Here is a 20,153-nt window from a genome sequence, read left to right as displayed (position 1 = left end):
GAACAAGAGGGAATGAATTAACAAGACATTCTAGATATTTTGCTGTGGGAAGACAACATTAGACCAAAAAAAAAAAAAAAGACTAGATCTCACCGAAGATCCAAACCAGCTTCTTTCCAGAGTAAATCCATCAAGCGCAACATCTGGAGTGTCAACATATCCTGTCGTAAATCTAAGGGAAACAAAACTGCTTCATTATAAGTGCTTTCCCTTTTATGCCCTGTAACTAATTAATTCAAGACTAACTCAGAATTAACTAAAAACATTAACAAATGCTGTGCTAATATTTTCACTAATTTTATAACAAATATTACACTCTTTGGATAGCATGTCCCTGTGACATTATTTTAGACATTAAATTAAAAGATTTTTAAAAATTGTTTACCATGTGGAAGTTACTGTACTAACTGTATGCTGTAATACTGTTTGTATTACACTGTATGTGTATTACATTAATTACATGGCTAATTTTTTCCTTCTTGCTTGCTTTTACAACCACACAGAGAGTTCTTAAGATCACATAAGTAACTGCATCACATTTTGCATACAAAACTGTAATGGTTGGATCTATTATCATGTCTAAGGGTATTTTCGGGGAATAGAGCACATAAAACTAGTGACATCCACATAATGACATTTGTATGGTCAAGTGACATTAAATGTAAGCAAAACCCTATGAGTTCTTTGTAAGTTGTAAGCACATTCCAATAAGCACATTTACTTATGTTATCTCAATTCCTTTTAATAACCCTGACATACAGATGCTATAATTCTCATGGATATGAAAAACCTGAAGCTCAATTAGTTTTCTGTGACTTGTTTGTAGTCACACAACTAACAAGTCACCACTATTGGCTGGTGTGATTACTTCAGAGGCATTTCCTTCACAAATTTTGAGTCTGTCAGGTACTTTCATCAAAATACAAAACAATGGCAGCAAAATCAATATTGCTATCACTGAAACAGGATGTATGAATATATTACTGAAAATATCCTTGCCTGGGCATGGTGGCTCATGCCTGTAAACCCAGCACTTTGAGAGGCTGGGGTGGGTGAATCACTTGAGCTCAGGAGTTCGACACCAGCCTGGTCAACATGGTGAAACCCCATCTTTACAAAAAATACAAAAAGTGAGCCAGGTGTGGCATGTGCCTGTAGTCCCAGCTACTTGGGGGGCTGAGGTGGGATGATCACTTGGACCTGGGAGGTGGAGGTTGCAGTGAGCCAAGATCGTGCCATTGCACTCCAGCCTGGGTGACAGTGAGACCCTGTCTCAAAAAAAAAAAAAAAGAAAAATAATATCTTGTATTTCAAAAGCTTTTTAATCAAAGGAGTAGGCGCACTTTGTATTTTGTAGGGGAAAACAAAAGAAGGTTCATTAGGACAGTGTATTTAAGTGAATGGTATAAATCATTTTATAAGAGGGAAAAAAAGGCATTTAGGACACGTTGAATTTGACTCTATGACCATTAATAGCTACCTTCCTGGCTGCAAACTGTTACACACTTACACTACACATCACCTTTCAGACAAAGCAAAATGGCAACAAATGAAAAATTCTAAGAAATTTGATGATGTTAAAAATCTCAAGACTTACCATCACCATTTTTAAAAATCACTCCAACTGAATCCTCACCAAATACCTTGTTATTGTATACCAGCCACAAAGGCTTCATTTTGGAATCCATGTATTTGCACTTTTCAACACTGAAATCAAGTGGGGAAAATGAGTCAACTTCAGTGTAATGATACAGAAGACTATAATTTTACCAAGATATACTAGGCTTGGGAAAACTCCTCACCTATTCCTTTCAGGTCTGCAGAACAGTCAGACTTAGAAGAGTCCCATTTGGTAGAAAAGCAACAATGAGGACAGCCTTGGGTGGCATATACTAATGCAAAATAGGCTGGACTCAAAACCCAAGATTCGCTTCTCACCTTCTCCACTTAACATTCCTCCTCTCGTTTCCTTTTATTTGCTTAACTTTACATTATTACATTTAGTGAATAAAAAATTAGAACAAATCATTGGATTAAAATCAGAACTATTTTGAGACCATTCTTAATTTCTTAACAAGGGATTCATTTGAATACTGATAGTATACTGAATACAGATTATTATTTTCCATTATTACTTTTGTAGGGAATGAGAAAGTGAGAAATAAGTTCACTCAAGACAAGATCTCATTCTAAAATAGGAAAATCAATCAGTAAATCATTTACTATAGTTTGCAACATTTTGCTTATTAGGATTGTCAACTCTTACAAATCAGTAATATAGAAAATAAATTTAATTACATATAATTGAAATATAAATTCATTTGTAGTAAGTTTCACTAAATCCACAGGTAAGTTTAGCTGATAAGCATACATCATATTGAATATAAGCATAGCCTCGGAGAACTTTTAAGATTTTCCTTCCTTAATTATATTCTACTTCTTGAGGCTGACAGCTGACCCTACTACTCCCCTAAGGCAGTGACTTTCTGCTTGTTATTCATAGGAGATTCACTGGGCAAAGTACAGTCACTTACTAGAGTTCCGAGAGGATAACACATGGGTTCAGGGGTGACTGCAGGTCAGAGAGGGCTTCCCGGTAAGCACTCTGTTTTAAACAGGTATGCATGGCCTCCTTTCCTTTGGCTCTGTTTAACTTCACTGCATTCAGTTTGATTAAACTGTTTAAAGTTTTTAACTTATTGAGTGCTTCAACCTGAAAAATAGGTTCCCCACACCAAAAATTCATTTGACTAAAAGTAATATAATATCATGTGATCACATCAATCAATAACACCTGCTCCAACACAGACTCATAAACATACACACATAACCAGCTGAAGTAAAAATAGTGTCTGACTTACGAAAAGCATTTTACATACAATAAACAATTTATTTTTAACAGTTGTTATAGCATCATTTTCAAACTTTCTTTAAACCTTTTCTTCAACAAAATCTTACAAATTCAAGAAAAGCAGACTTAGATTATGGGTACTTAAGATAAATGTGGGCCAGGTGCACACTATGGGTACTTAAGAAGATAAATGTGGCCCAGCACTTTGGGAGGCTGAGGCAGGTGGATCACTTGAGGTCAGCAGTTTGAGACTAGCCTGGGCAACATGGTGAAACCCCATCTCTACAAAAAAAAATACAAAAATTTGCCAGGCATGGTGACACTTGCCTGTAATCCCAGCTACTCGGGAGGCTGAGGCATAAGAATCGCTTTAATCTTAGAGGCGGAGGTTGCAGTGAGCCAAGATTAAACCATTGCAGCACTCCAGCCTGGGTAAGAGAGTGAGAAACTGTCTCAAAAAAAAAAAAAAAGAAAAGAAAAATATGAAACAAACTATTCAATATTCTGTAATTCATTGTATAGTAGAATTTGAGACATCACTAACCTAAACCAGTCCATTTGGCCAACTTCATAGTATAAGAGAAAAACCTATGTAGAAGTAACTCTAAGGTTCTTACTATTCAACCTTAATATCTACTTCTTGTCATCACTCTTGTATGATATTTCAATATATTCTATCTCCATTAACAGAATAGCTAGAAATAATTATTTTATAATAAAGTGTGAATACAGACATACTATTGGTTATTCAAATCTAAATTACTTGTTTTTATAATAACTATGGCCATCAAAACTTATGCAAGTAAAAAAAAAAACTTATGCAAGTAGTACAAGGTGTATCAACAATGGCCAACTAAATCAAAACCATTACATTTAAAATTCAACTTTAGGCTGGGTGCAATGGCTCACATCTGTAATCCCAGCACTTTGGGAAGCTGAGGCAAGTGGATCAGTTGAGGCCAGGAGTTCAAGACCAGCCTGGCCAACATGGACCCCCTATCTAGTAAAAATACAAAAATTAGCCAGACATGGTGGTGTGCACCTGTAATCCTAGCTACTCAGGAGGCTGAGGCAGGAGAATCACTGGAACCCGGGAGCTGGAGGCTACAGTGAGCCAAAATCGCACCACTGCACTCTCTAGCCTGGGCAACAGAGTGAGACTATGTCTCAAAAAATAAATAAATAAGGGTCAGGTGCAGTGGCTCACGCCTGTAATCCCAGTACTTTGGGAGGCTGAAGTGGTTGGATCACTTGAGGTCAGGAGTTCAAGACGAGCCTGGCCAATATGGCGAAACCTCCTCTCTACTAAAAATACAAAAATTAGCTGAGTGTGGTGGCACACACCTGTAATCCCAGCTACTAGGGAGGCTGAGGCAAGAGAATTGATTGAACCTGGAAGGCAGAGGTTGTAATGAGCCAAGATCATGCCACTGTACTCCAGCCTGGGTTACAGAGTGAGACTCCATCACAAAAAATAAAATAAATAAATACATAGTAACAATAAATAAAATTCAACTTTATTATTTAATAACTGAGGGTCTTTTATGTCATATTATGTAAAATTCGTAACAACCTCAGCCACGCATAAAGAAGGAGCACCTTATTTTATGAGTATATCATTAAAACTGGAAAAAACAAATGTTAAAAATAGAATTAAAAAGTATACAGTATGTAACAAGCATACAAAATATGTATATCACAAATATAAACAATGTGGCTTGAAATTCCATGAACAAGAGATTTAATTTATAACACATTTTCATTTTTAAACTCTGCTTCTATGCAAGGAAACCACTAAGACTATGTAGGGATATGAATTCAAGCATGCAGTTTCCACAGAGGCTGAGACCTTGCTCACAGGAAACTAGGAAGGACCTATGCAGCTTGATGATAAAATTGAGATGACTGAAACTTGCCAAGTTAGCCATCTGTTAAAACCACAGATCACTCTACTTCTCAACAGTTTCAGGAGCCGTACAAACACTGGTGACAAGGCAACCAGATAAAAACTGGGCTAAGCAAATAGGAACTTTTTACAAGTATTTGAAATTTGAAACTTCTTCCATGTCTGTACAGTTGAAAGTTTTCATGCTCCATCAACAATTAGTGTTGATATCCACACTTCCTGGAACAGTGTCCTGAATACCCCATGGCCATAAGTCTAATACTTGAAGTGTTTCAACACCTTGTTCTTTTATAAGTTTATAGTAATAACAAGAACTGCTATGTACAGGGTAAAGTCTTCCTCTCACAATTCATCAATAAAAAAAAGAAAAACAGGAGTAAGAATAATTTGTTCATACATACATCATCCTTTTATTGTCTCTAACATCAAGCTGAGGCTTCAAGAAATATGCAGTGTGGAAACTGGTTATATGATGACATTAAGCAAGTTATGACTACATACGGCCTAATAGGCTTTGGCAGAAAATTTGAATTTTACTCATAGTGCAATGAAAAAGTATTGAAGGGATTTTAAAAGGGAAATGATGTAATACAATCTACTTACTTTTTTTCTTTTTTTGAGACAAGGTCTTGCTCTGCTGCCCAGGCTAGGGTGTAGTGGTACAGTCAAATCATAGCTCACTGCAACCTCAAATTCCTGGGCTCAAGCAATCCTCCCACCTCAGCCTCTCAGGTAGCTGGGACTATAGTTGCAAGCCACCTTCTAATTTTTTCTAGAGATAGGTCTCACTATGTTGTGCAGGTTAGTCTCAAACTTCTGGGCTCAAGCGATCCTCCCACCTTAGCCTTTCAAAGTGCTGGGTGTTCAGGTGTTAGCCACTGCATGTGGCCATAGTCTACATTTTTAAAAGGTCACTTTATCTTCTGTGTACAGAATGTGGGGGGACATGTAGGAAGGGAAACAAGGGGCACAATTTAGGAAGTTAATGAAGAAGTCCAGTGGAAAAAGAATAGTAGCTTGGACTAGGATGATAGCCATAAACACAAGGGAAATGGGCAGAGATGTGAGATATATTTCAAGGTTCTATAAAATTCAGAGGATTAATCATATTGATTCCATGTTGTTGTGAAGAATAAATGACCCATAATAAGTGATGAATAAACATTAGCTATTATTACCATCATTAATGGGCTTTTCAAAAGGAAGGGATCAGAAAAAGTTTTTAACATCATGAAAAATCCTAAATATTAAAAACACCTAATGGAAGCCTATGAGAGTTCTTCTGGCAATGCAAAGGAATTAGAAAAGAGTAGTTTAACTGGATATCAGGAATCTGATATAAAAATAGGGTGAGGCAGCCGGGTACAGTGGCTCACACATGTAACCCCAGCACTTTGGGAGGCCGAGGCAGGCGGATCACGAGGTCAAGAGTTCGAGACCAGCCTGGCCAACATAGTGAAACCCCATCTCTACTAAAGATACAAAAAATTAGCTGGGCATGGTGCAACATGCCTGTAGTCCCAGCTATTCGGGAGGCTGAGGCAGGAGAATCGCTCGAACCCAGGAGGTGGAGGTTGCGGTGAGCTGAGATAGTGCCATTACACTCCAGCCTGGGCAACAGAGTGAGACTCCATTTCAAAAAAAAAAGGGGGGGGGGGGAGGGTGGGGTGGGGCTGGGCATGGTGGTTCACATTTGCATTTCTTAGCACTTTGGGATTAATATAGAATATATTAGGAATTCCGAGTAATTATTTTTCAGGTAGCATTCAGTTAATATTTTTCTGCTAAGTTCATCAAAACTTCACTTTTTGACCTAAATTTTGATAAAAGAATGTATTAATCAAGTTGTTTGTTACTGAGACTTCTATGAAATACATGTGGTGGGAGAAATGGCATTTGATAAAACTGACCAAACACCATGTATCAGATTGAACATGAAGATTAAAACAAGCTGATATTCATGCTTTAAATGTTGTCTGTCAAAAAAAGAAAAAATGAATAAACAAAATAGCTGATACCTGCTTAGAAAGCACTTTCATGTGCCCCACACTTCCCCGGCAGTATGCTTCAAGGATGACACCAAATTGTACTGAGACAGCAGGAATGTGCACTTCTGACCTGCAGAAAGTTAATGATATCCAAACAGTTTGTTTATCAAACACTTCAGATCACCGAATAAATACTGACTTCTTTATTCTACAAAAAATAAACTTATGATGGCATGGTCATTGTGTGCATTATTATTATTTCCTTAGTCGCTTCCTTTTTTGAGACAGCCTCACTCTGTTGCCCAGGCTGGAGTGCACTGGTGTGATCTCGGCTCACTGCAACCTCCACCCACCAGGTTCAAGCTTGCCAAAAATAAAAACGTGTAGCTAGATGTCACTAGGTGACTAGGTTCTAGCCAACAGGATGCAAGATAAAGTGATGTGCACAAAAAATGAGTCCTGGACTTAGAAGGAAATGCTGGTCCCTCCCCTTCCCTGCTCTCCCCATTTCTGGCTGGAATGTGGATGGGGTGGCCAGCCCCTTCATACTTGCGATTCTCCTGCCTCAGCTTCCCGAGTAGCTGGGATTATAGGCATGCGCCACCATGCCTGGCTAATTTTGTATTTTTAGTAGAGACAGGGTTTTGCCATGTGACCAGGCTGGTCTAAACTCCTGGCCTCAAGTGATCCACCTGCCTTGGCCTCCCAAAGTGCTGGAATTATAGGTGTGAGCCACCACACCTGGCTATTTTGTGCATAATTATTAGTGAGATGGGTCAACTTTCCAATTTGTTAAACTTCAAAGTTCAAAAGCTATGATATTCTATAATTAGTTAATTCTTTATTCCAAGAAATCTAAAATGTGTACATCTTACCTGATTTGCTTTTTGTAGGGGTAAGGCAGTCTTACCAATTTAAAGACAATAGGCTGAAACAGGTATCTATGAAGTCTGACTGGTATTAAATAATTGACTAATGCCCTGATTAGCATCTATTCTAATTTTTTTCTCACTTAAAGAGTGATGTACATATTTGAAAAAGGAAGGAATACTTATTTTGTTATTCCCTGAGGGGTTTAAAAACTAAGACTGAATGAATGAGAAAAGACAAGTTAAAAATAAGAAAAGGTTCTAGAACAACACAAGGAAGTAAAAAAGAGTGGAAAAAAATATGAATAAGAAAACCATATTCAGAAATAAAACTAAAATTAAGAGCACATTATAGAGCTTATTGCCTTTGAGAAGCTCAGCAAAGAGTAAAGAAGAAATGAAAAGAAGGAAGGAAGGAAGGAAGGAAGGAGAAAGAGAGAAAGAAAGAAAGAAAAAGGGTAGTTTTTTAAAAAATTTCTGGTAAGCATTAGTTTCAGTACTATGAAGTCCAGATTGGGAGGGGAAAAAAAATGTCTGAGTACACAGTCAGAAATGAGAAATATATTAATACAATTTCCTTAGAAAACAAAGTAATAACTTTAATTCTCATTCCTGATTTTACTCTTATATGAACTTGGTGAAGTAAGGTTCATGTACTTCTTACCTACTTAATAAAGAAACTGAACAAAATTGCTGCCATTATAGTAAACATTTACCTTCACTCAATAACACTAGTAATGACAGTACCACCCACAGCTTTCTAGAAGAAATAAATAGGTCTGCATTCAGCCCAAATATATTAAGACAATAAGTACACTTTACTGGAAAATAGCAATACATTATTAATTTCAGTTAAAAAGCAAGCAGGTAGAAACAGAAAAAAAAAAAAAGAAAGGAAGGAAGAAATAAAGAAGAAATCAAGCAGGCATGGAGGGACACATAAGGGTCTTGGACACTTTGTCAAATCCTGAAAATCAAGAGTGCAGGTATCAAGAAACAGGAGAAGGCACCAAAACCATATAAATGTTATTATAAATTGTTCAGAAAAAAACTAAAGCAGCTATTTTTCTATTAAATATATTATGCTGGTTTATAGTTACTAAAGCACCTGGTGGGCTCAAATTAAAATATAAAAGACTTACCTAAGATGCCAAAATAGAAACTGCCCTATCCTCCGATTACCAAGTGCTCTTTCTAATAGGAATCTAGAGAGGGCACAATCAAGAAAAGGCTCATATTTTAAAACTTGCACCAGTTGTAAAAGATACTGAGAAAGTTCTTCATCACTGAAAGAAACAAAAGACACAGTGAGTAACCAAACAACCTGTGCCAGAAAAAGATCCCTCCCTATCAAACTATCAAATGTGAACTTGTTGAAACACAATGGTTCTTTTGGGCCAGGCTTGCTACATGCTTGCCTTCACTGTACCACTGCTACAACATCACAAAAAAACTGAAGATTTCAGATGGAAAAAGGGGAGTGAAGAGGGTCAAAGAACAGATACTAGATATATTTTAATCACATGAATTAGATTGTGATATGGTCTGGCTTTTGTCCCTACCCAGATCTCACCTTGAATTATAATCCCTGTAACTCCCATGTGTCAAAGGAGCATGCTGGTGGGAGGTGATTGAATCATTGTGGCCCTCCATGCTATTCTCATGACAGTGAGTGAGTTCTCATGAGATCTGATGGCTTCACAAGTGGTGGTTTCCCCTGCTCTTTCTCTTTTCCTGCCACCTTGTGAAGATGGTACTTGCTTCCCCTTCGCCTTCTACCATAATTTTAAGTTTTGTGAGGCCTTCCTAGCCATGTGGAACTGTGAATCAATTAAACCTCTTTCCTTTATAAATTACCCAGTCTCAGGTTTTTCTTTATAATGGTGTGAAAATGGACTACTACAGACTGTTAAAATTCATGACTGTATTTTCAGTCAGCTAAGAGTTACCAAAAATACTAGGTACTTTAATACTGATTTCTGATCATGCTAAAAAGTTTGTGCTTAGTCAAACAATTATTTTTAAAATAAAAATTCCACCAGTACTTTCACAATTTATTTTCCTTTGCTGTCATTCGGGTTAAGTAAGTCCTCCCAGATAACCAAAGTACAATTAAAATCTTAACTTCAAAGAGTGTGAAGGATGAGAAAGTGAATACATTTATAAGTGGGAATTGATCATTGAAATAATATAACAGAAAACATTGTAATTAACTGAGCTGAATTAATTAAGGTTAGTGGTTCTCTATTTTGTGTCAATCTCCAAACCATTCACCTGTAAACACACTCCCATCAGAGGCAATTCTACCAGTATAAGGTATGAAGCCCAAGTGCCCCAAGTGCTCCACTTACTCTCCATAGTCTTGGGTAATAAATGGTTAAGAAATTAGTTAGTCTAAGACAGATATCTGGGATTGAAACCCAGGGCACTATATACCAAAACCAAAAACTCATAACCAGAAAATTTCACAATAGAAAAACCACCAGAATTAGCTACATGGAATACACAGATCACAGATATCTCCTCAGAGGGATCAATACACTTAAGAAAAACACTTGGCTCAGCCCAAGGAGAACCAGGTGGCACCTCCACAAAAGGTCTCCAATGCAAACTTAAAGAGATGGTGAAGCAACTGGGAATTCATTTTTTAACCAACTACCTATAATACAATCTTGATTAGGTTTATTGTAAAATTCATGCCCATTATATAACCTATAAATAGTGTAAAAAATAGAAAGTATAGGAATAGAAGGAGTAGGAAACCCTCTTCTCTCACACTTCTAATTTCACTCCCCAGAAATAAGCACTATTGGTAAGTCTGTGTAATTTCTTTTGGCTATTACACAGCTTAAAACATACAAAATTTTAAAAAGAAAAAAGGATCATAGTATCTATACTATTTTGTGGGCTTTTATTTTTCAAAAACGATAAAGTACATAACTCATTTCTGAAGTTAGAAAGAAAATGGATAAACTTCATTGTCTGAGACAGTCATTTCTTCAGTGAATCTGATTCTCACAAATGCACCAACCAAGGGAGACTACAAGCATGTTCACTGAAGCATTATTTATAATAGGGAAATGTGGAGAAAACTTAAATGTTCCTTAATAGGGAATAAATTAAATAAGATATATCCCTATGACAGAATATATTACACAGTAGTGAAAGGAATAAACAACATTTAAACATAATGGGAGAGACTAACCTTAAAAACCTAATGCTGAATTTTTATTTTTATTTATTTATGTATTTGCATTTTATTTTTTGAGACAGGGTCTCACTCTGTCACCCAGGCTGGAGTGTAGTGGCACTATCTCAGCTCCTGCAACTTCCGCCTCCAGGACTCAAGTGATCCTCCCACCTCAGCCTCCCAAGTAGCTGGGACCACAGGTGTGCACCTCCACACCCAGTTTAATGTCTCTGTATTTTTGGTAAAGATGGGGCTTAACCATGTTGCCCAGGCTGGTCTCAAACTGCTGGGCTCATCGATCTGCCTACGTTCGTCTCCCATAGTGATGGGATTATAGGTGTGAGCCACCACATCTGGCTGAATGTTTTTTTTTTTTTTGGAGATGGAGTCTTGCTCTTTCGACCAGGCTGGAGTGCAGTGGCATGATCTCAGCCCACTGTAACCTCTGTCTCCTGGGTTCAAGTGATTCTTCTGCCTCAGCCTCCTGAGTAGCTAGGATTACAGGCGCTGGCCACCATTCCTGGCTAATTTTTTTTATTTTTAGTAGAGATGGGGTTTCACCATGTTGGCCAGGCTGGTCTCAAACTCCCGACCTCAAGTGATCTGCCCGCCTCAGCCTCCCAAAGTGCAGGGATTACAGGCATAAGCCACCACACCCAGCCGTCTGGATGAATTTTTAAAAAGCAAGCTATAAACTAATGCACATGGCAAGACACATTTGTGCAATAACAATTCCATGTCTATATTTTCATAGATATATATGAAATAGAAAAATGTGATACAGAAGCAAATTCATGATAATGTCTGCCTCTGGGAAGGAAGAGAAATAATCAAGACTGGATAAGGAAACTATGAGGACTTCAACTTTTCTTTTTGTTTTTTTTTTTGAGACGGAGTCTCGCTCTGTCGCCCGGACTGGAGTGCAGTGGCCGGATCTCAGCTCACTGCAAGCTCCGCCTCCCGGGTTTACGCCATTCTCCTGCCTCAGCCTCCCGAGTAGCTGGGACTACAGGCGCCCGCCACCTCGCCCGGCTAGTTTTTGTATTTTTAGTAGAGACGGGGTTTCACCGTGTTAGCCAGGATGGTCTCGATGTCCTGACCTCGTGATCCGCCCGTCTCGGCCTCCCAAAGTGCTGGGATTACAGGCTTGAGCCACCGCGCCCGGCCGAGGACTTCAACTTTAACTGTAATGTATTTGCTTAAAATATATATATATATATTTAAACCCATGACAAAAATTAACATTTCTTAATTCTGGAGGGTGGATAGACTGTGTGAAGAAAAGGGGTAACACAGCAGGCTTAGCTGCTATCCTCTAACAAGTCTGCTTATAGGATTGGCCCATGGCTAGCATCTGGGAATTAAGATTTCAGAAGGGTTCCCACCATCCTCCTAATTGATAAGAGTAGCTCACTGCACCTAAACTATTTGTGCAAACAATGGTTTATGTGGTATATCCACTTTACTGCTGGGAGTATAGAAATCTGGTACATGCTAGGCAGAGGGTGCTTATGTGATAGCTGCCAGTAAAAACCCTGGCCACCAGGTCTCTAACAAGCTTCCCTTGCAGACTTGTATTATCACAACTCCTGAGAGAATTAGAAGTGTTCAGGGTGACTTTACTGGAAAAGAACTCTTACAAGCTTATGCATGCCTGGTTTCCTCATGACTTCACTCCATGAACCTTTTTCCCTCCTTAAATTTTGCTCTGTATCCTTTTGCTGCAATAAATTATATCTGTAAGTGACTATGTGCTGAGTTCTGAGTCCTCCTAGTGAGTCATCAAACCTGAGGGTGATCTTGAGGACGTTCTGACCCAGTAAGCTTTTGCTTTTTTTCTAGTATAAACATTGAGTGGGGGACACGGCAGGAGGACATGAGCAAATGCTTTGAACTGTGAATAATTCTGAGCCCCTTTCTTTCTTATGAGACATCAAGGAGACACTCTCGTCCCAAACCCACCCAAGTTATTCCTTTCCCCAAAGAAAACCACCTGCAGAAGATACCTCATCTGTCGCAGGCAGCCTACAGCATATTCTCGAACGTACTGGTCTGGATAGTTGAAATCCAGAAGCTCTAGGGCCTCCCGGGGGGGCAGTTTAGGCCAAATCTGAAGCAGCGCCTGAAGCTGTTTAAAAAATGAAACTGGTTCAGAAATAATGGGGGACAAAAGTAATCTAATTTTCCTTGACACACAGGAGCACCGAGATAGGTCAAAAGAAGGCAAAGCACACTTTTAATTACTGATGCCTCAAAAATCCATTCCTGTTAATACAGACTAATAAAGGTTATTTTTGTTGTTGAAACATTCTATTGATAAGTTTGAAAAGCTATGAAGTACTTACCCCAAAATAAATGTTATGGGTGAGAGAGAAAAAAATGTTGAATTTGTAGCCTTCCTAAAGCTCAACCCCATCTGATAAAATCTTATTCCTTAGTATTTAATTTCTCTCATTGTATTTTCCTGGGTATCACATAAACACCATTGACATCAATGTCATGGAAGGTATATGATATGTATGCAAGATCAGTGCTATAAACTATGGCAAATAGATGGCAATGATTAGAGGATTTTCTTTCAATTGATTGCTCAAAGTCATATTGGGAGAGGAGGCCTGCAAGCTTGTTGACTATCTTGTGGATGTTAAGTGTGATTCTCAGACCAATTAAGCTTTGAGAATTCAGTAAAACAGTTTATATTTTATTACTTAATTCTACAAGTTATTCAACCTATCATTAACTATGCCAAGCCCTCCCCAAAAAGTCAACAATATCTAAATGAGAATCTACCAGCTAAGTTAAAAGGAATTTTCTCATATCAAGCAAAAGTAAATAAAAGTTAACTAAAGGTAATTTTTTAAAATTAGCTTAATTTTTTCAGTTGTTTTACATTTTAAAAATATTTTTGGGAAAACAATACTTTTGAATGATTTTTTAAAATTTAATTTCTCTATTATTAGTATATATTTATATAAACTTAACTTACTTTTTGAGACAGACTTTCACTCTTGATACCCAGGCTGGAGTACAACAGCGCAATCATGGTTCACTACAACCTCCCCCTCCCGGATTCAAGCGATTCTCCTGCCTCAGCCTCCTGAGTAGCTGGAATTACAGGCACCCGCCACCATGCCCAGTTAATTTTTTTTTTTTTTTGAGATAGGGTTTCACCATGTTGGCCAGGCTGTTCTCAGACTCCTGACCTCAGATGATCCACCCGCCTTAGCCTCGCAAAGTGCTGGGATTACAGGCGTGAGCCACTGCACTCAGCATAAATTGTTAATTTATATATGTAATTTGATACATTACAATTCACCTATGTGAATAAATTACATAGTTACTTAGCAAATATAGTGAAATGCTAATTTTTAAATTTTAACTTTTTTTTTTTTTTTTTTTTAAAGAGACAGGGTCTCATTCTGTTGTCCAGCCTGGAGTGCAGTGGCACCATCATAGCTCACTGCAGCCTTGAACTCCTGGGTAAAAGCGATCCTCCCAACTTAGCCTCCTCAGTAGCCAGGACTACAGGCACACGCCACCATGCCTAGCTAATTTTATTTCATTTATTTATTTTTGTAGAGATAGAGTCTCGCTATGTTGCTGGTCTCAAATAACTAGCCTCAAGTGATCCCGCTTCTGCTTCCCAAAGTGCTGGGATTACAGGCTTGAGTCACCACACCCAGCCTAAATTTTAACTTTAAACTTAAGTTTTTCTTAGCTATTCTTAACCCTATATTGAATAAAGCTTGCTCTTTTTTTATGTATAAAGCACAGATACACATACAGTATATGAACAGATGTATCATGTATCTATAGAATCAAAATCTCATGGGTTATTGGGGGGAAAATAGTCTATAAAAGCTCCTAAGGGTATAGTGATGAAAACAGGTTCAGAAATAACTGGTGTAAAGTCATAAAGCACCAACCTCATCCCCACTTTTTCTCACTAACAGAGCCCCCCTCCCTGCTTTGCCCAAGGCCCTAATGGACCAGCAGTCTTCTTTATGGGCAGAAGAGTTGGGAAGAGATCATTTCCTGAGGTTTTGAAATAGTAGTAATAAAAAAAAAACCCTCATCTCTCCAGTTAATACTTGGAAAACACTGCCCATAAATAACACTGAAAAGGAGAGATAAGATTATGTAATACTAGAGGTTCAGCAATGTTGTGGTTAAAAACAACTTTACCATCGGAAAGTAATGACTTGGGTAAGATTATTTATAATTATTAAAAATTAAATCATGTAAGTGTAAAATTAAATAAATTGCCAAAAACTCACCAAATCTCTCTATAAGACAGCTTTTAAGAGTACAGCAAGAAATTCTTTCCATTGTGATTCTAATGAAATAATAATATGATGTATTTCTTAGACATGCACTCAGCACTAGACACTATCCAAAAGAAACAGGCAAATGTGTCAGGTAAAAAAATGCTTAGATCTTGTTTTCCATTACTGAAGGTTCATGGAAAACGAATCCTGAATTTAGATAATACATGAGTGGCTAGAAGACAATAACTATTCTACAGCAATTAAAATAAAATAGTTTCTTTTCAGTCTAATTTGGTCTAAGGTGGAAACAAGTTTAAGCGAAGTACACACAATAATGTAATTATATAACACGTTTCCAAAGATCAATTGATTGATTGATTGATTTGAGACAGGTCTCCCTCTGTCACCCAGGCTAGAATGCAATGGCACAATCTCGCCTCACTGCAACCTCGGCCTCCTGGGCTCAAATGATCCTCCAGCCTCAGCCTCCTGAGTAGCTGGAAGAGACGTGCACCACCATGTCCAGCTAATTTTTGTATTTGTTGTAGAGACAAGGTTTCGCTGTGTTGCCCAGGCTGGTCTCAAATTGCTGAGCTGGTCTCAACCTCCTGATCTGCCCAGCTCAGCCTCCCAAAGTGGTAGGATTACAGACATGAGCCACAGACCCCAGCCACTTTATTTTTTTAAGACAAGGTCTCACTCTGTTGCCCCAGGTAGAGTGCAATGGCATTTGGCTCACTGCAGCCTCAACCTCCCAGATTCAAACAATCCTCCCATTTCAGCCTGTCAAGCAGCTAGGACTACAGGCACATGCCACCATGTCCAGCTAATTTTTGTATTTTTTGTAGAGACAGGGTTTCGCCCTGTTGCCCAGGCTGGTCTGGAACTCCTGAGCTCAAGCGATCCACCTGCCTTGGCCTCCCAAAGTGCTGGGACTACAGGTGTGTGTTACCATGCCTGGCTCCAAAGATCTTTAGACACTAAAAGTGAACACAAAAGAAATCCTTTCTACACTTAATTTGAGAAGTGAAACAATAAATCCAAAGATTTTTAAAATGCATATAATTAAGATAAATCTGTATTTCTTCACTGAATTTTTAGTCACTACAGATTTCCTAAGACTACATACTAGAGAGATTCATTGAACTTAAATAAGTAACATGAAAAAAATTTGGTTATTTTAGTAGAGCAAATTTATTTGTTCTGATCAAAAAAAAACCATTTCAAGGGCTTTCTATTGAGCACTGGTGGGTTGTTTGAATTGAATAAATGCCAGTACTTTTTGGCAGGGTCTTCAAAACTAAATCAAGGAACTACAATTTGGTAGTTTTTTGAAGCAAAATGGACTTTTTTTCTATTCTGCCAAAAGGCACCAGCAATACTGGACAACTGAAATGAATGTTAAAATTGACCTGAATGATATATTATCTAAAACATTATTTATTCTCTGTAATAGATGTAATTTTCAAACAATGGACATTCATTCTAGAACAGGCATTGCAAAAGAGTCTAAAAGATTTAAAACTCTTGAGTTCACTGATGAAGCTGGTAGAAGGTACCCAGGTCTCAGCAAGTGGTACTTTTGATAGATAATTATCCCAAGATCAATGTTTCAATTGTATTTGGTGAAAGGTATGGCAATCCTACCCCAAATCTGAGATTTTTAAATACTGGAAATATTCTGGTCCACTACTTAGAGTATAAGAGTTTAAAGTCGGCCGGGCGCAGTGGCTCAAGCCTGTAATCCCAGCACTTTGGGAGGCCGAGATGGGCGGATCTCGAGGTCAGGAGATCGAGACCATCCTGGCTAACACGGTGAAACCCCGTCTCTACTAAAAAATACAAAAAACTAGCCGGGCGAGGTGGCGGGCGCCTGTAGTCCCAGCTACTCAGGAGGCTGAGGCAGGAGAATGGCGTAAACCCGGGAGGCGGAGCTTGCGGTGAGCTGAGATCCGGCCACTGCATTCCAGCCCGGGCGACAGAGCGAGACTACTCCGTCTCAAAAAAAAAAAAAAAAAAAAAGAGTTTAAAGTCGCAAAATTTCTCCTGCTTAAATTATCCTATCTATGAAAATACACCTATGAGAAAAGGATACTTCATGTGAATCCAACCAAGTACCATACACCCAAAAAAAGTTACAGAAATGATCTTTTGTTACCTGAGCAACATCCTCAAGTTTATTCCACTTGATTGACAGCAGTAATTTTGGCAGTGATTGTGGGAAAATCTCTCGGCAGTCTTGTCGCAAGGTCCAAATAAGATCCATTTCATTTTCACACAGTTGAGACAAGGGATCCCTGTCCAAGATTTCTTTCAATACAGGAAGAAACTTTTTTCCACCTCGACTCTATGAAAGTAAAATGCTCATTATAGAATTTAATTGTGCAAACGCTACTGGCAAACAGTCAGTAAATTTATATACATTTATATATAATAAATGAACCTAAGTATGTGAGATACAAAAATATAATTCCATAAAAAAAAAGGCAGATCCTTTAATAATTTCTAAGCTAAGGATGATGAGATTCTCAAAATAGTTTCTAAAAATCTAAAAATGTAAACTGTGTAAACACTGGGTGGCAGTATTGCTTTTTAGATAAAAATCCAAGTCAGGCCAGGCAAGGTGGCTCACGCCTGCAATCCCAACACTTTGGGAGGCCAACACGGGTGGACTGCCTGAGTTCAGGAGTTTGAGACTAGCCTGGGCAACATGGTGAAAACCCGTCTCTACAAAAAATACAAAATACAAAAAAAAAAAAAATTAGCCGGGTGTAGTGGTGCATGCCTGTAGTCCCAGGTACTCAGGAGGTTGAGGCAGGAGAATCACTTGAGCCTGGGAGGCAGAGGCTGCAGTGAGCCGAGACTGTACCACTGCATTCCAGTTTGGGTGACAGAGCAAGACCCTGTCTCAAAAACGATACAAACAAACAAACAAACACCCGCAACCAAGTCATTTACTCTTTGAACTGAGTTTCTTTAATTTTCAAATTCTATAAACAAAAAACATAAGAGGTTAAAAACAAAAGTAAAGCCTTCTTGGCTTGTGCCTTGACTCGAAAGCCTAAATTATGAATCAAATATTGGCTAAAACTAAACATGGGAAAAATACAGTTCTCTCATTTTCCTTCCCAATTCCTACAACCAAATATACTAAAAAAAGAATATAGCCTATGTTGTTTTGGATCCAGACTCTCTGAAATCCACTAACGTTAAAAGAAAGAGGTGTGTGGAACCATGCTACATCAAAACTATACCACTTCAATCAAAACATATTTTCCCTAAAAATCTCTTTCCAAAATCATCTGAGAAGATCCTGTAAGGATTTATACTCTAATATTATTTTATACCTGACATTATTTTAACTGGGATTTCAAATGAACATGAAAATAAATAGAATTATCATATTACTAGTTTCAAAAGTAATCCAATTCAAAACAGCATACAGCTATAATTTTATTAAGTAAGAGAAGTGACTTTTGGACACTGTCCTTCAAGGAGACACATTACTGAGAAGAAAACAGACCAAAGACAGATCATAACCAAAGTTGTTTAACTTTGTTAAATGAAGTTGAAAGTTTGGCCGGGCGCGGTGGCTCAAGCCGGTAATCCCAGCACTTTGGGAGGCCGAGACGGGTGGATTACGAAGTCAGGAGATGGAGACCATCCTGGCTAACACGGTGAAACCCCGTCTCTACTAAAAAATACAAAAAAAAAAACTAGCCGGGCGAGGTGGCGGGCGCCTGTAGTCCCAGCTACTCGGGAGGCTGAGGCCGGAGAATGGCGTAAACCTGGGAGGCAGAACTTGCAGTGAGCCGAGATCGCGCCACTGCACTCCAGCCTGGGCGACAGAGCAAGACTCTCGTCTCACAAAAAAAAAAAAACAAAAACAAAAACCTAGCCGGGCGTGGTGGCGGCGCCTATAGTCCCAGCTACTCGGGAGGCTGAGGCAGGAGAATGGCGTGACCTCGGGTGGCGGAGCTTGCAGTGAGCTGAGATCGCGCCACTGCACTCCAGCCTGGGCGACAGAGTGAGACTCCGTCTCAAAAAAAAAAAAAAAAAAGTTGAAAGTTTAAGCTTTCCTAAGCTAAAAGTTTACTTTAAGAGTTAAATATTTTGTTATGATACAAAGAAAGATTAAGTTGTTAATACTTGTATTCTCTTCAGTTTGTCCAGCTGTTAGTGGAGATTTAAATATTTACTTACTTTCTTGTCATCACAATGGGAATAAAGACATGCATGAAAATGCATGAGAAACTGAAAACTCTATGAGTCTTTCTAGCACATTTCTGCCAATGTGACCAAAGTGTAGGGTAGAATGGCTGGAAATTGTAACTAAGAAGTGGAAAAAGGATCGTTTGCCACTATCTTGTAGACTGGGTAGAGAGAAACTAAGCTGATGAACAAGTACCAATTGGCCAATAAATAGTTCTGATATTCTGTCTACAGCCTTCCTGACATAACTGTAATGTTTTTTTTTTTTTTGTTTTTTTTTTTTTTGAGGCGGAGTCTCGCTCTGTCGCCCGGACTGGAGTGCAGTGGCCAGATCTCAGCTCACTGCAAGCTCTGCCTCCCGGGTTTACGCCATTCTCCTGCCTCAGCCTCCCGAGTAGCTGGGACTACAGGCGCCCGCCACCTCGCCCGGCTAGTTTTTGTATTTTTAGTAGAGACGGGGTTTCACCGTGTTAGCCAGGATGGTCTCGATCTCCTGACCTCGTGATCCGCCCGTCTCGGCCTCCCAAAGTGCTGGGATTACAGGCTTGAGCCACCGCGCCCGGCCCAACTGTAATGTTTTATATTTAAAACCTTTCCCTGGCTCTGCCATTATCTATGGAATAAAACTCAAGATAGTCTCAAAGGATATAAGGACCTCAAAAACACGGCCTCATACTTTTCCAGTTGCTCTAAATCTCACAAATTATACTCTAATATTAACAATTTCACTCGGTTTGCTATATCCTCTACTGCATACTGCAACAATACTTATTAGCATTTTTTAAAATGTTGTTCATTCTACTTTTGATGCTCTCAAATGATAAACTCATCTCAAAATGGAAATGATGTTTTCTTCCCATGTATATCCC

The 20,153-nt window shown here is 38.6% G+C and overlaps 1 protein-coding gene across 4 annotated transcripts in view; it reads right to left on the bottom strand.

The window, feature by feature from the left end:
- The window catches only part of PIK3CB (phosphatidylinositol-4,5-bisphosphate 3-kinase catalytic subunit beta), a 186,307-nt gene that overhangs the window by 26,915 nt on the left and 139,239 nt on the right, over nt 1-20,153 (bottom strand). For all 4 annotated transcript variants that reach the window (XM_033212501.1, XM_033212503.1, XM_033212502.1 and 1 more), the window contains 7 exons: nt 17,231-17,419; nt 12,811-12,932; nt 8,757-8,900; nt 6,776-6,875; nt 2,535-2,713; nt 1,598-1,707; nt 94-172 (listed from right to left, as the gene is read on the bottom strand). In XM_033212501.1, coding sequence (XP_033068392.1) covers nt 94-172; nt 1,598-1,707; nt 2,535-2,713; nt 6,776-6,875; nt 8,757-8,900; nt 12,811-12,932; nt 17,231-17,419 — 923 coding nt within the window. The remainder of the gene's footprint in view (nt 1-93; nt 173-1,597; nt 1,708-2,534; nt 2,714-6,775; nt 6,876-8,756; nt 8,901-12,810; nt 12,933-17,230; nt 17,420-20,153) is intronic.

The sequence above is a fragment of the Trachypithecus francoisi genome, unplaced genomic scaffold (assembly GCF_009764315.1).
Source record: "Trachypithecus francoisi isolate TF-2019V2 unplaced genomic scaffold, Tfra_2.0 Lachesis_group0, whole genome shotgun sequence".
Lineage (NCBI taxonomy): Eukaryota > Metazoa > Chordata > Mammalia > Primates > Cercopithecidae > Trachypithecus > Trachypithecus francoisi.
The sequence above is the reverse complement of the archived record's forward strand: the minus strand, read 5'-3'. Positions and strand labels throughout refer to the sequence as shown.